Source organism: Rhipicephalus sanguineus, chromosome 4, assembly GCF_013339695.2.
Source record: "Rhipicephalus sanguineus isolate Rsan-2018 chromosome 4, BIME_Rsan_1.4, whole genome shotgun sequence".
NCBI lineage: Eukaryota > Metazoa > Arthropoda > Arachnida > Ixodida > Ixodidae > Rhipicephalus > Rhipicephalus sanguineus.
The window spans coordinates 170,535,975-170,551,470 of record NC_051179.1 but is presented as its reverse complement, the minus strand read 5'-3'; the positions used below and the strand labels follow the sequence as shown (position 1 = coordinate 170,551,470).

General features: G+C 45.8%; 1 protein-coding gene across 1 annotated transcript; it reads right to left on the bottom strand.

The window, feature by feature from the left end:
• Window positions 1–12,879: 12,879 nt before the first annotated feature.
• LOC119391837 (uncharacterized) lies at window positions 12,880–13,851 on the bottom strand. The gene has a single exon (XM_037659485.1). It carries the CDS (start codon window positions 13,849–13,851, stop codon window positions 12,880–12,882), a length of 972 nt encoding a protein of 323 aa, XP_037515413.1.
• Between the last annotated feature and the right edge of the window lie 1,645 nt (window positions 13,852–15,496).

The following is a 15,496-nucleotide window of genomic DNA, read 5'->3' as shown; positions in this document are numbered from 1 at the left end:
TCCTATCATCTGCTTATTTTAATAATTCTCAAGATAGCCACGTGAATGCGCACGTGGACAATTCGGAATTACAGATGCTCTTGTCGCAGGATAAAAAAAAAGCCATATATAAAGGCAGAAGATTATGATATTCCTCTAGTTTTGCTTGCTTTGCTCGCTAGGCCATCTTCTGGCGCTGCTGTCGCATGCGAAAAGCTACACCGCAGTGTGTATTTTCGCGGGGTGCAAGTCAAGAAATGGCTTCTCCTGGTCTTTGTATTTTTTTTTCAGTCATATTGCAAGATGAGAAATCCAAAACACGACTAGACGCTTAAGACGAGTGCGGTTTAAACCACAATGCAATGCGGAGAAAACATTCAACCAGGTTGAATATAAACGCTTCGAGCTTTCATTTTTGGTAATTCAATTTACATAAACCAGCACTCTACCAGTATCAAGTGTTGTTAATAATAATAATAATAATAATAATAATAATAATAATAATAATAATAATAATAATAATAATAATAATAATAATAATAATAATAATAATAATAATAACTGTTGAGCTTTAACGTCCCGAAACCACGATATGATTATGAGGGACGCCGTCGTAGAGGGCTCCGGAATTATTGACCACCTGAGGCTCTTTAACGTGCGCCTAAACCTAAGATTTATTTCGGTATTTTTAAATATGGTTCGTCGACGCCCTGATTCCGTAGTACCTGCGTAACTGCTGATACTCGACCGAATCAAATGCCTTCTCGTAATCTATGAAGGCTATATATAGGGGTTAGTTATATTCAGCGCATTTCTCTATCGCCTGATTGACAGTGTCAATGTGGTCTATTGTCGATTAGCCTGTACGGAATCCTGCTTGGTCCTTTGGTTGACTGAATTCTAACGTTCTCCTAATTGCATTAGCTACTATCTTTGTAAGCAGCTTGTAGACAACGGACAGTAAGCTGATCGGTCTGCAATTTTTCAAGTCCTTGACGTCCCCTTTTTTATGGATTAAGATGATCTTAGTATTCTTCCAAGATTCGGGTACCCTCACCGTTAAGAGACATTTTGTATACAGGGTGGCCAGTTTTTATAACACAGTCTGCCCACTCTTTCAACAGATCTGATGTTACATGATCCTCACCAGGGGCTTTGTCTCTTTTTCCCTCCAAGGCTTTCTTTATTTCCGCTGTCGTTACCGGTGGGATGCCCGATTCCTCTGGGCTACTACTACTTCTTACGTTATCTTCCTGATTGCCCCGGCTACTGTACAGATCTCCGTAAAACTCCTCAGCTGTTTAAGCTATCCTACCCTTGTGTTAGTGCCTTTGCCTTCCTTGTCCCTCAGTACATACATCTGGTTTTTGCCTGTGCCCAGTTTTCACTTCACCGCTTAGAGGCTTCGTCCGTTCTAGAGATGACTAATAGAAACGTGGGACGAAGTTAGTCACGCGCGAGCCAGGCAATGTCCCCTGCCCCTACACCATAAATTAAGTAAAACAATACAATTCGGCTTCCTAGATGAAGTTCAGGAGCGGTCTATGCTATTCGCGGATCCATTTGGAATCAACGTCCATCGACACTGTCGACCAGCTCAAGGTGAGGTTGTGATATTCAAAGAGTACTCGAGAGCGTATAGTCAGCGTTTGCTAAAATAAAGTATACATTGAAGTATAAAGTATACTGAAATAAAGTACAGATAGACCGCGTGCGCGTCGCTCGCACCATATATGCATCAATCGATAAGCTTTTGCCACACTTCGTTGATACTAACTGCAGTTGCATTTTAGAAACGCTGGTTGTGCTTTCGCGTGTTGGCTAGCAGGTGAATGTATGCCGCAGATATGTATAGTCGTGAGCAAGATGACCTGCAACTCTGAAATTACCTTTTAAATAGGCCATAGCGGCTAAACGCAGCGAGCAAGCGCAAAAGTGTTCACGACACCAAATGCTCAAATGGAAATGTGTCTATGGTAGGGGTGTGCGAATATCAAATTTTTCGAATACGAATCGAATACGAATATCCACCTTCGAATATCGAATCGAATATCGAATATCAAAGGAAAAGTGCCTCCACAGCAACAAAATTTTATTGAACATGTAGCTATTTGAAAAAAAGAACATTAACAGCCTGAATGGTAACACAACATACACTGCTATCTCCAGAACACAATGTCCAGGCTAGCACAATGCACATCACAACGCAAGCGAATATCACGGCACAATGACAGTAATGACTACATGTTATCATGAAGGAATATGAGTTGGTCCACATGATCAGGCAGCAGGCGCTCCCTTGTAACAAAGACACCCCCCCCCCTCTACCACTGAAAAGGCACGCTTGCTTGGAACAGAAGTGGCTGGTATAGGGAGTTACAAGGGGCAAAGCTTTGCCAGACTGGGGTATCTGAAGGTGCCTACAGTCCGCCACCAGTCACGTGGGTCACTGTCATTCTTCAGAAGTGGTCCCGCATAGTGAACGAGTGGTAGTGCGGCACGTTACGGTCGCATAATATTGAAAATGTACGGTTACATGATCGCCAACAGCGCTGCACGTCGGAGATGCACCAGCAATAAATCATACGTATTGGGGCGCTCGTCGCAGGCAGATATCGTGCCTCCGTGCACTTACGATGTTTATCGCTCCTCTCGGCAACGTTTTTAGCGATACGAACGCAGCAGAAATGTGGAAGACGAGTTATTTATGCATGATAATCGAATCACATATTCGAATTATTCGAATATTCGAAGTTATCGAATATTCGAAACTTTTCGAATACACAATTTTCGAATCGAATACGAATATTTCGAATGTAATATTCGACGAATATTCGAAACTTTCGAATATTCGCACACCCCTAGTCTATGGCGATTCAGTGCGTTACATTTACATTAGTGCATTACAAGTATTCGTACACTAAACATTAATTCGGTGTTCGGCTCATATTGATGACAACAGAACGTCTTGACTGCATAGGCACGCGGTAACACACATGCCGTTTAAGTGCTAAGTCCGATATACATACATACGCTCGGCAATACCTACACTGACTACGTTATTCCTTTCACATTTCATGCGTAGAGATACATGCAGATGCGTTCGGATATGTGAATTGTTTTACGATGTAAGAATATTCAACGTGTTCTTTTCGTTTCGCGATCCCACGGAGCCAACGAGCAGCGGGCGACCGAATGGCTGGCTCGCTCGATGTACACACTTTTCCCATAGTGCTTCACGCTCCCGCGGGGCGTTCTGGGATTGCTTAAAAAGGTTTATTAGCAATAATCTCCCAATGCATTCACCCTCTTTCTTTAGGCTATCATCTGTAGCTTTGCAATAATATCCCTCAATTAATTTTACTATATATCTGCACTTAATTATTATTTGCCTGTAACTATCAATTTAATTAATTACTCCTTTAAACTGCAGAAGGATCTCTTGAAGGGCCAGTTGGTATACCTGTTACTGCGTTGAAAACAGCGCGAAAACGGGACGAAGGGTAACAAACAACACAAGCACTTATGTTATATTAGCATTTGGGCCTTTTTCGCTGTGTTTTCAACGCAGTAACGTGTAGCAACTGGCCCTAGCTTCAACACAGCCTTCTGCAATTTGTTTCTCTTGCAGCAGGCTCTTTCGCACCCAGTGCTTTGTATAACACATCAATGTGCCAGCACTTGTATTGTTTCAAATGCGAAGCATTTCTTAGCGAACACTTGATACTTTGGGCATATCTATCTATCTATCTATCTATCTATCTATCTATCTATCTATCTATCTATCTATCTATCTATCTATCTATCTATCTATCTATCTATCTATCTATCTATCTATCTATCTATCTATCTATCTATCTATCTATCTATCTATCTATCTATCTATCTATCTATCTATCTATCTATCTATCTATCTATCTATCTATCTATCTATCTATCCGCATACGTCTGGGTGCTCTCTTGATCGCCTCCTTAACTTGGTGTAGACCGAAATTTGCAGGGGAGGGTAAGAGGATTTGACGAATATGACTGTCGGGTCTTGACGTGAATAACGTGAAAATCCTGTCGCGTACGTCGTCAAACACTTTCCTCCAGACACGTGTGGCACATACCCGTTTACCACGTGCCGCGGTGTACGGGTATGCGCCACAGGCGATAGATAGTTTATATCAGGAACGGTGAAACAAACATTGGTAATTTAAATGCAAGAGCGTTAAGAGAAACCGATATCGGCAGCGTTGACCTCACAAATGGACAGAATAAAGATTATTATCTCAGCAGAAACCCAACCCAAGCACAACTCTGCGTGGCAGTCACGCATTCTATCACAGAGCCACGCCAGGGCTACAAACTGGTTTGAAAAAACGGACTATGCAGGCGTAATGTTAGGTGCAACATCCATTGTGGTTGTGGTGCTGGGTATCTAATTTTACAAGAAAGCAATAAACACTGCATATGCATCCCTACGATACAGGCGTCATATCAGATTAATTGATGTGGTTCGTTGGCTCTGCTTTTATAGCAGTCTAATAAACCTTACATTTGTATTTCTATGATTCAGTAAGCTATATTGAAGCATTTCTCGACCCCGGCGGAACACATTAGCGAAAGTTACGTATGATATTCACATGATTGCACCATAAAGTGCACTTAGTTTCGAAAATACTGACGTATGTGCTCTAACGTGAGGGCTGACGTTACGTCGCACTTTACGTTACTCTTTAAACGCCAGTATTGTCTACGTGCCTGGTAAGCCCACGTTGTGCGCACAGTTACTACACTTAAAAAAGCACGTTGATCCACCTAGTAACGCTAGGCTCAAAGCCATAAAATACAGCATAAAAGTACTCGATGACTGCTTCGCATGAAACCGATTCCCACAACGCGTGAGATCTGCCGAATTTTTTTCCTTTGCCTTTGTCCAGTTTTCGCGCTGTTTTCAAAGCAGTACTCCTTTAAATCGTGATCTATCGTAACTGTTTCTCGTGGCACATGTCAGTGATTAATGGCACCTATATTAAACGAATAATTATAATTGATTACGAATTAATGATATTTATCGCTGCTAATAATTAACGATATTCTATTATTTCCCGCCATCGCACTATAACTGCACAAAACTGTCAGCAACGCTCAGCGCTCACCGCGCATCATTGTTCGAGAAGCTTCGCGATTATTGTAGATTGTTTTGTTAAGATTGCGCGCAAGTCGCGAACACTCGAGCTTATTCTAGAACTTGCGCGATAACCAGCGATAACGCTGGAATATTCGACGGCACATGCATAAATGCCGACGCGCTTCACCGCTTGTCAGCTGATCGACGGTCGACGCTCTGTTCGCCGCAATCAGTGCATACCGTGTGTATTGCTGTAAATTAACTTTCCCTTTCTCGGCCACAAGTACGGGCAAATAAAGAGTTTCATCTTGGACACGTCGCCTGCGGTCGTCGTCGACGTCACGACTACGTGACATTATACTATCTATTGTGAAGGAAAAAACAGCGCTACAAATGGACGAGGACTAAGGAAGAAAACACGACACAGGCGCTGAACTCGCAATCTTGTAGCGCTTTTGTAGCGCTGTTTTTTCCTTCACAATGATGAATCACCAACTAGCCCAAGTTTCTCTTCTAGTGCAGCTTATACTATCTATCTTGATTATGTCCTACACTGACAGCTTTCACCCCTACATTTAAAATATGTTGAATTCATCGTCGCCATTCATTAGTCATGCACTTCATGCCAAGGTGCGATTATAGATCAACATTATAGTAAGTCATTCCTAATGTGCATTCTGGGCTAACGTAATTTTAAAAATTCGCGCAGCTTGCACGGAGTCGCGCAAGGCTGTGCTAGAGGGGAGCTGGTCGACACTTGGCTGGTCCTGGCTTGACCAGCCAAGTGTCGACACGTGCATTCACACGCCGATGCACGAAGTGTTCACGGGATCACACTGTAAATCACGAGTCTAGACTAGGTGTTGATAGGGTTCGATTGGGTATCGCTTGGCAATTGCAACACCAAGTAGGTCACAACACCAGTAAATCACAACACCAAATGAATCTGCTCAAGCATATTAATTATAATAATTAGCTTAATAGCATTGTAACGGAAAAACAGCGTGAGAACACAGGGACGAAAGGGGCACACACACAACGCTCGTGTGTGTGCCCCTTCCGTCCCTTTATTCACGCGCTGTTTTTTCGTTACAGTGCTAACAAACCAACGAGCCCGCCGAACTGCAATAGCTTAATAGGTCTTAGTGGCACATTGGAGACTTGGTCTCGATTAGCTTGCATCCCAAGTCAGACTAGCCTTAATTATAACTTAATTAGTTTAATTACCCAAACTCGCACATTCGAGGTTCAGCCTCGGCTAGCTTGCATTCGAAGTCAATATAAGGCTAATGAACTAATTAGCATAATTAATGCTAATTTAGTCTTAATCAGCGCCATTAAGTCTTAATTAGCATTCGCTAATTAGCATATGCCGAGCGCGGCATGACTATGCAACAAGAATCTCAACTCGGCCTAATTATGGCTAATTAGCCTTTGAGTATATATGCATGGCTAATTAGGTTTTGCCCTGCTCAACTAGGCTTAAATAGGATTGGCTATGATTCACTTGGCTTAACTAGGCACAGTTATGCTGAACACGCCGGCATGATGATGATTGCTTGTCTACATCGCGAGTCAGACAGAGGGTGGGATAACAGCTCTGCTGTAAAAATAAATATTTTAATTGTGCTGCAGTGTCCTTAATTGCCAATTAGCAAAACATTCTAAATGTATTCAGCCTCTCCCTCTATGATTTCATTTGATGCATTACAATGATATCGTCCTATTAATTTATTGACCATCTACTCACACTTGATAATTGCCTACAACGATCACTAATAAACGATAAAATATTTTTCTCTTGCACAAAATTTGATTTGCCACCTTTAATCACTCGGTTGCATAGATTTCCCCCAAAATCATCCCTCACTACTAACCATCGATCGCTACCACTAAAGATGATTGCGTGTTGTTATGTATCCCTTATCGTAAATTCATACATTGAATACCGTATAGATTTCATGTACGTATGCTTCTATACTGAAAGCCTTCTATTATGAGCTTAATATTGGTGATTAATCATCGTTACAAGTGATGACTTATATGGTCAGGGTGCAAATGTGCATAATGTTGCTGAGTAAACCTCAGTCAGTGTGAATACTTGCGGGTACGTCATTGTCAAATGTGCTAATTATCCATAATAATTAAGCTAAAATACCCCTAATCCCTAACTAGCAACTTAAGATTCTTATATCTTTCATCCTCTTCGTCTCCACTCCATGTGATACATCACAACGTGATCCTCCGATTAGTTTATTTTTATTTACCCCTTTCCTATTTAACACTAAGTGTAAGTATTAATAATTCCAGAGTACGATTACCATCTCTTTTATACCTTTGATTCTAAATTAGCTATAACAGTAGCTACTCCTAGTTACATGCGATAGCCATCTAGTATTAATGGTGTACGTTGCAATACTACCTATAAATATATATATGATACATGTCCTTCTGTACTCACCGCTTTCAACAATAAGCTTTATATAAATTGTTAAATTGATTAGTACCTTTGATTACATATACTCAATAGAGGAAGATTCGCATGCGTATCAATGTCTCTTGTTAATTATTACTTGCTTTGAATTGCGAGGAGCTATTCTCGTTTTTGATCATCTGTTCTAATTAACCCACGATTTCTCATTGCTAATTATCAACGAATGAACTCCACAGTATTCATACCCTCCATATCTTGAGCAGCTTCAAGAATAACAAACTTGTATAAAAACACTGACATTTTCCCGTGTTTTCGGGCCACCGAAAACACTATGAAGCGCATGCACTCCTATAAGGTGGTTTCACTGCAATGCACCTTTTTACAAAAGTTCCCGTCGAACCTCGGAAACTTCGCCAACATCAGCCAAACTTCACAGGTACGAAGACTGAATCATCTAGATTGGATCACTTTAGTGATTTTGGCAGGTGAGAGCGCATTGTTTTTATATAATTTTTTTAATTCTCTCCTATGGAGTTTCACATAGCACATAAAAGTGATTCTCGAACCCAGGAAGTTTATGGGAATAAAACAAAACTTCTCGCACTGTGAGATGATGACTCCCAGATTATACGGACGAAGTGATTTAAGCTTATATTGAGGCGTTGCACTACAATAAATGTTTAAAGGTCGTTTCCCATTCAGTGACGCTGCCACTCAGCAGCCAACGCAACAGATGGCGCTAGTTGTCGATGTCCCGAATTCCTGGACATGTTTGGGAGTAAAATTTGAATATGGCTCTTAGATAGAAACATTTCACTTGGGCTCGAACTGGCTATGCAAAAGTAGTCTAAATTGCGGCGAATGTGAGATATAGCAATATTTTGCGACAAAATTAACACCATCCCTTGGTTGCAGGAGCGTAATGTCGATGACTAGACTTGCAGAGCGAGTGGTCCTTCCACGCAACAGGCGCGCCATTTTGGACTATCGGCCGCCTTTTCTTGTTCTTGACATCTATTCAAGGCCGTCAAGAAATGCTTCAGCTCTTCTTCTTTTTTTTTCTGAGCTTCTTTTTAGATGCTTTTATGCCCCGCCGCTTCTGGTGACTTTTTCTTCAAGGAATAGATCGGCGCTCAATATTTTCACTTCAGTTGTCTTCTATTTCGAGTATACCGTCATGGAGCGAAAGATGGGCATTCCGGAATTCCAAATGAATGGCTCGAGTAACAGCACACGAGAACATCAATATGTATGCCCTTTTGCTAGTAGCAGCCGTGTTACGCGTGTAGAAGGGCCCGCAGAAATCCAAACCAACGACAGAGAACGGACTTGCTTCAGTGATTCTGTCTCGTGGCAGCGGAGCAAATGGCACTGTCTCCGCGACAGGCTTGTGGCGTTTACACGACAAACAATTGCTTATCACCCTTTCGCGGTCTGTCGTGCTTTCACAATCCAAAACCGCTCTCGAAGCTCGCAAAGCGTGGCGTCTACTCGGCCATGAAAGACGCGCTCATGCGCCGCTGAAATATTGGGCTGGGTGAATGCGTGCCTTGCTGGTAAAAACACTGGGTATTTGACGTCCAAAGAGGCTGCTAGCTCCTGGAGACGGCCGCCTACCCGAAGTAGCCCACTTGCGTCTAGGAAAGGATGCAACCGAAGAACTGGGCTTGTGGCTAGTTGTCCTTTTCCTGCTCGCGGGGCTTGCACCTCCTCGGAGAACATCTCTTCTTGGACGTTTTGCAACCAGTAGTGTTCCGCCTTGTGAAGCTCTGCTGCTGCCAACGGTCCAGCAGTGGAACATTGCTTCGGCAACGCATTTCCAGCACAGCGGTAGACCCAACCAGTGACTCTTAACAGTCTGTTCAGGGTGCTGTAGCTGCTAACGGGTACTATAGTGTTTGAAATGAACACTGCAGAAGGACACACTGGCGCTTCTGGCCTCTCTACGAAGTCTTCAAATCGTTCTCCCAATTCAGTGTACTCAGTCGGAACTGGGTTTTCGGGATTATGTAGCCAGGTCGGACCATGCCACCACAGTGTTGACGCAAAAAGATCGGGTGAAGACACCCCTCGTGTAACCATGTCAGCTGGGTTGTCTTTTCCGGCACAGTGATGCCACTGCGTTGGTGATGTCAGGATATGAATCTCGGGCACTCGATGACGTACGAACAGCTCTCTTTTTGTCAGCGTATTCCGAAACCAATTCAGTGCGACGAGTGAGTCGGTCCAAAAATGAGCTGGAACAGCGCTTAGCAAGGTCACAGTCTTGATGTATGCACACAACCTTGCGCCGACGACGCAGGCTAATAGCTCTAGACGCGGCAGCGAAATCTGTTTTAGTGGTGCAACCAAGGAGAACTTGCGTTTGGCCTAGTTGGTGCTTACTGTTTGACATTTTGACCGCACAAAAAAGACGAGGACAGAGGGAGGTACGACGACACGGGCGGTAAACTTTCAACTCATTTTATTCAGTGAAAGACGTAGCAATATATAGCGAGTTTTGACATGCGCAGACACAGTTACGTCCGCTCATCAGTCTAGTGGGGCAGCCACCTGTCCAAGAAAGACATTTCCGATTGAAATAGTGACACCTCTATCAGATTATTTCAATCGGAAATGTCTTTCTTGGACAGGTGGCTGCCCCACTAGACTGATGAGCGGACGTAACTGTGTCTGCGCATGTCAAAACTCGCTATATATTGCTACGTCTTTCACTGAATAAAATGAGTTGAAAGTTTACCGCCCGTGTCGTCGTACCTCCCTCTGTCCTCGTCTTTTTTGTGCGGTCAAAATGTCAAACAAAAAACAACCAAGGAGGTTAATTTTTTTTACCTCCTTGGGTGCAACACGGCTCTTGCTTATGAGGAGCTGCGAGTTGCTAGCGCCGTTTGTTGAGCACGCCCGTACGTAGATGCAGGTCCCATATGCTCTGGGTCTTGCGTCGTAGAACACGTGTCGCTCGATTGAAATTGTTCCATCAGCCGCTCGAAGGAGTACGTAACGGTCAACGGCGTAGGGATTCATGCTGGCCAATTCAGCGCGCCAGCTGTTCCAGCTTGCTTGTTCTTCTTGCGGAAGGGCATCGTCCCATGCGCATTTCTTCTCCCACAGGTCTTGAAACAGTAGCTTTGCTCTGAGCGAGAATGGAGCTAGATAACCCAACGGATCGTACACTCTTACTAACGTCTGGAGTACAATTCGTTTGGTAGAAGGCTTGTTCGCGGCGTAGTCAGACGCTTCGCGCACCGTGAGGATAATTCTGTCGCCATCACGTTCCCAAGGTACACCTAGGACCTTGATCCGGGTACTCTCTCCGGCTTCGTCTTCAAACGCAACCCTGTCTCTTAGGAAGCCTTTCTTCAAAGCATGTGAATTGGAAGCCCACTTGGCGCAGTTCCATGCTTGCTTCAGAGAATATCTTGCGCGCTTCACTCTAGACGATTACAGCTTTATCCACTTTCGGAAGCCCCACGATGAGGTCATCGACGTAAAAGGCTTTCTCTAGTGATGCTACGGTCTCCGGATATCGTTCTCGACAACCCGCTAGGTGATGCCGAATGGTAGCTGCTAGCAAAAATGTACGGAATGACGCTCCGAACGGGACCCGTGGCATACTCCACGTCACCACTGGTGGAGATGTATCAGCATCCGAGGGCAACCGATCAATCCAGAGGAATCGCAGTACGTCGCGGTCTTTCGGGCGAATGAGCATCTGCAAGTATGCCTTTTTGATATCCGCAATGAGGACCACTGGGTGACCTCGGAAGGTGAGGAGCAGATGCACAATGTCAACTCCGAGCTTCGTACCCTTGAACAGGACATCATTCAGACAGGGATGTCCATGTGCGTACGAGGAAGTGTCAAACACAACCCGAAGTTTTGTGGTGATCGCATCTCGGCGAATAACTGCGTGATGGGGCATATAATATACATTTTCCCTGGGCAGTAGTTCTTCTTCAACTCGCTCTGCGTGCTGCTCGTTAAAATACGCTCTGACTGCCGTGTCATACTGCTTCAGGAGTTCGGGCTGCTGTTTGAACCTGTTTATTTGGGCCTGCAGACGGCGCTAAGCTAACCTTCGATTGTCGCTGCCTGAAGGTATCCCTGGATGTTTCAACATCAGCGGCACCTGGTAGCGCCCATCTAACCTGATGATGCTCTCTTCAAATGCCTCAAGTTCTGGCGGAGCCGTGTCCTTTTCTTCAGTAGGTTCTTTGATTCCGATGACGTCGAGACGCCACATCGCAGAAGGATCGCAGTTAGGAAGGGAAGTCGGGCTGCAGTTCAGGAAGAGAGCGCTCGTAGGTGAGCTTCCTGCAACTTCCATTGTTCCCTGAATGGTCCATCCAAACTTTGTTTCCACGGCCGTCAGATCACTGGTCAAGTGATCGATCCTTCCAGTTAGTACCTTCCAGTAAACATCGGAACCAAGTAACACGCTGATTTCCTGGGAGCGCCATGTGTCGGAATGAAAGTTGTCTGCAACGTCATAGTTTTTCTCGCACAGAAGCTCCAAGACTGTACTGTTGATCGGCGGGCTTGTGACCGTACACACTTCAGGGACCTCCAAGGCCTCCACGGTTACCGCTGTGTCCCTACGTTGGCCTCAAAAAGTCAGAACTACCCGTCGACTGCGCATTGCTTCGCGGGGCTTCAAGTGGCCGAACGTAACCAAAGAAAGTTCTTCGTTTCCAATAACCGGGCATCTGAGGTCCTTTGACAGATCCGCTCGAATAAATGTGCGCTGACTGCCGCTGTCGAGAAGAATGCGTACGAGACGCCTTCGTGACTCGCTCTCAATCCACACTTGTCCTGTCTGGAGAAGGACTGCGATGACTCCGCTCAGGGCGTTTGAGGCAGATGTCACTGGAGGCGTGTTCGTGCTTCGCCCGGCGATACATGGCTCATCCTGATCAACTGTGGTCACGTTTGCACGGGTTGGTGCAGCTGACTGAAACAACTCACAGAGGATGGTCAGATGTCGACGATGGCACTTGCTACACATGATGCTGAGCGCACGCCGACAAAAGCGAGCCATGTGGTTGGTCCTGCCGCAACGGTAGCAGCATCGAGCACTGCGCAAGCGAGCCCTTTTTTCATCCGCTGAGAGTTTGATGTTGCATTCCGCGATGGTGTGATGACAACTGTTGCATAAGGGGCACGCTTCTTCCGTAACTGCAACAGACTCGGCAGCGAGTGCGGACGCCGTTGGCAGATGCCGCAGTGGTGCTGGCAGAGATTGGACGTCCTCTTCAGGTATCAAATGCGAGGAAGCTGACGCCGTTCGTCCTGGTCTACCTTCTTCTCCTATCTCAACTTGGATGCGCAGAAAACGTAGCGTTTCTGCAGCCTATCGAGCTCTCTCTTCAGGTGTCGCGACACCGGATGTATCCTGCGGCGCTTCCTTCGCCTTCTGGCGATAGAGTATGGCGAGGTCGTCAGGCAGGCACTTCATTAGGACGCGGTTGAGGACAACGTTGTACTGGTCAGGTGACACGCCCAAACCGGTCAATGCGGAGACCCGAAACTGGACTTTGTCGTAGAGCAGTCGAAGTTTTTCAACCTCTGCCGAAGACTTGACTGGTGCCAAGGCGAGGAGGTGGTCAACGTGCTCGTTGATGAGCAAGTCGCGTCGACCAAACCGCTGCGTCAAAGTCTTGATGGCGATGCTATAATTATCTTCGGTCAGGCGAATACCTTCGATTGCTCTCTTGGCTGCACCAGTGAAATATGAGAGCAGGTACTTGAACTTCTCGATCTGCAGAAGTTCGTCGTTGAGATGTATCGTGGCGCTGAAGTGGTCCCAGAAGGACTGCCAATCGCGAAGCGCGCCGGAAGACGTAGGGATCTGTAGCTTTGGCAGGACCACTGTGCGATGACGCGGCACGATTCCTGGACTGGGAGTCATCTCTGTTACTCGACGTGAAGGGTCACCGACCTCGTTGTTTGCTGTGGTGCTGGCACCACCGGCGTCGACGTTCGGTAATGTAGCCTCCGGCGTTGAAGTACTCGTTGCCGTCGCTTTGTTTGCAGCCTCTCGAAGAAAGAACCGCGCTCGGGACACGGCGTAACACACCTTTCGGTCGTAATCTTCCGCGGCCTCGAGTTCTTCCTCGTAAGCGTCGTCGTCAGAGGCGTCGAAGATGTCCTTGTTGAGGTTGACGAGCTCGGCGTTCTTTTGAATCAGGTAGGCAATGTGAGATTCCACTTGAGCGGCATCGGCAACGGAGGCTTGCAGTTCGTCGGTCAGGAGCGTAAGTGTTCGCGTGACGCTGGCCCTGACGACGCCATGGTTCTTGCGCAGCCGCTCCACTGATGCCATCGAAGCTAGAAGTCTTGGAAGGGCGATGACCGGGGGATTTCGGCACCAGAAAGAATGACGCGTAATTAAGACCCGAGCCCTAGACCAAGCATTCTATCTCTTTATTCCACTCCTCGGCCCTACGTCCTCCTTCTTCTCTGCTTTTCGTCTTGTCCCAGCCGGTCGGCAATCACCATCAACAGTGTGTATTGGTGTAGTTTGACTTTCCGTTTCCCACAAGTTCGGCCAAATAGTTTCATCTACGACACGCCGACTGCTGCCTACGCCGACGTCACGACCCCGAGACAATATTTTATATCCTTCTCTGTACTTTTCTTGCGATTATCTGATTTGTTTCGCGATTATCTATTATCGGTCCTATGGCCTCGTTTCTACTGCTTTTCTACTGTGTGCTGCTCCGAGCGCGGTGCGTCTAACTGCCGGCGCTGGTGTTTCGCCTCTGCTTCTTTCTTCCGTTGATCGTGTTTAACTCCAGGCGCTGTCACTTCGTTGACTCCGACGGACGAATTAGCTCCTCGACGACGCTGGCCTTCACAGGCTAGCTCGCGCTGGTGCTCCAAACATACAGCCTGCTCGGCTTATGTCTGTCAGACGTGGGACCTGCGTGACCCCAACGCGAGACATGAGAGTGCGTGACAATAGCCTCAGACATTATACGACAGGGCGGTCCCTCAAACGTTTCGCTGGCGGCCCGCATCCTCGCAATGAACAAAATGTTTGTGACTTCGCTAAATTGTCCTCGCAATATTTACTCGCTAAAGGCGATTGATAACGCTTAGTTCGGGTAAGCAGCACGGACGGAATTAGTCTCAAGCACTTCTTCACGTGAGGCACCCCATGCGATCACCATGTGTTGAAACATGACCGTGGAACAAAATCTCTATATTTCAGAATCGGCGTCTAGATTTGAGCCATTCTGGAGATCGGTGTCAATATATTTCTGGAATCCTGACGCCAAATCCCCTTCAGAAATAAACCATATATGAGATAAGGAAAATGAGTTCTTTCAAATGGTAGCGTTAGAAGACAATTTGCTCACCCCCCCCCCCTCCCCCTCGGTGCAACTTCTTAACTGTCCCGGACCTTACAGGCCTAAATTTCGGGACTGCTGCTTGCTAGCTGAGATGTTAGAGACCCAGTTTGGCGCATTGCTCGGCCTGCGCGCGCTTTCTTCGCCCTCTTCTTCGTCCTCTTAAGACCTTGCTTATTAAGGTTAACTAAGGTTAATTGTTAATTAGTATCTAAGACAATGCAATTATGAACACGCTAATTAAAACAATGGTAAATAAACCCATGCTAAACAAGATCTCACTAATTCGTATTTTGCTAATTATACGCAGGTTATTTGATACCGTGCTAGTTAGGACATTGCTAATTGAGACCGACCTAATTGAGACCATTTTAATTAATCGTCCACTTCGCGTAACCACGACAACACTTCGTCAAGCAATGTAGTTCTACGCTCGACACAGCCAAGCCTTGCAATGCCTAGCGAAACGTAGCAACGACTTAGTCGAGCTTGTAGAAGCCGATCGAAGCTAGGTCGGCCACATGCTCCGCTGTTAGACCAGCCTTACACAACAAGCACAAGCTGCCCAATTTTTTCATCACTTTCCTATATGGTTGCACGAATATTCGAACGTCG

Coding starts and splice junctions, on each gene's coding strand:
- LOC119391837 (XM_037659485.1), bottom strand. CDS start 13,851: ATGGCATCAGTGGAGCGGCTGCGCAAGAACCATGGCGTCGTCAGGGCC.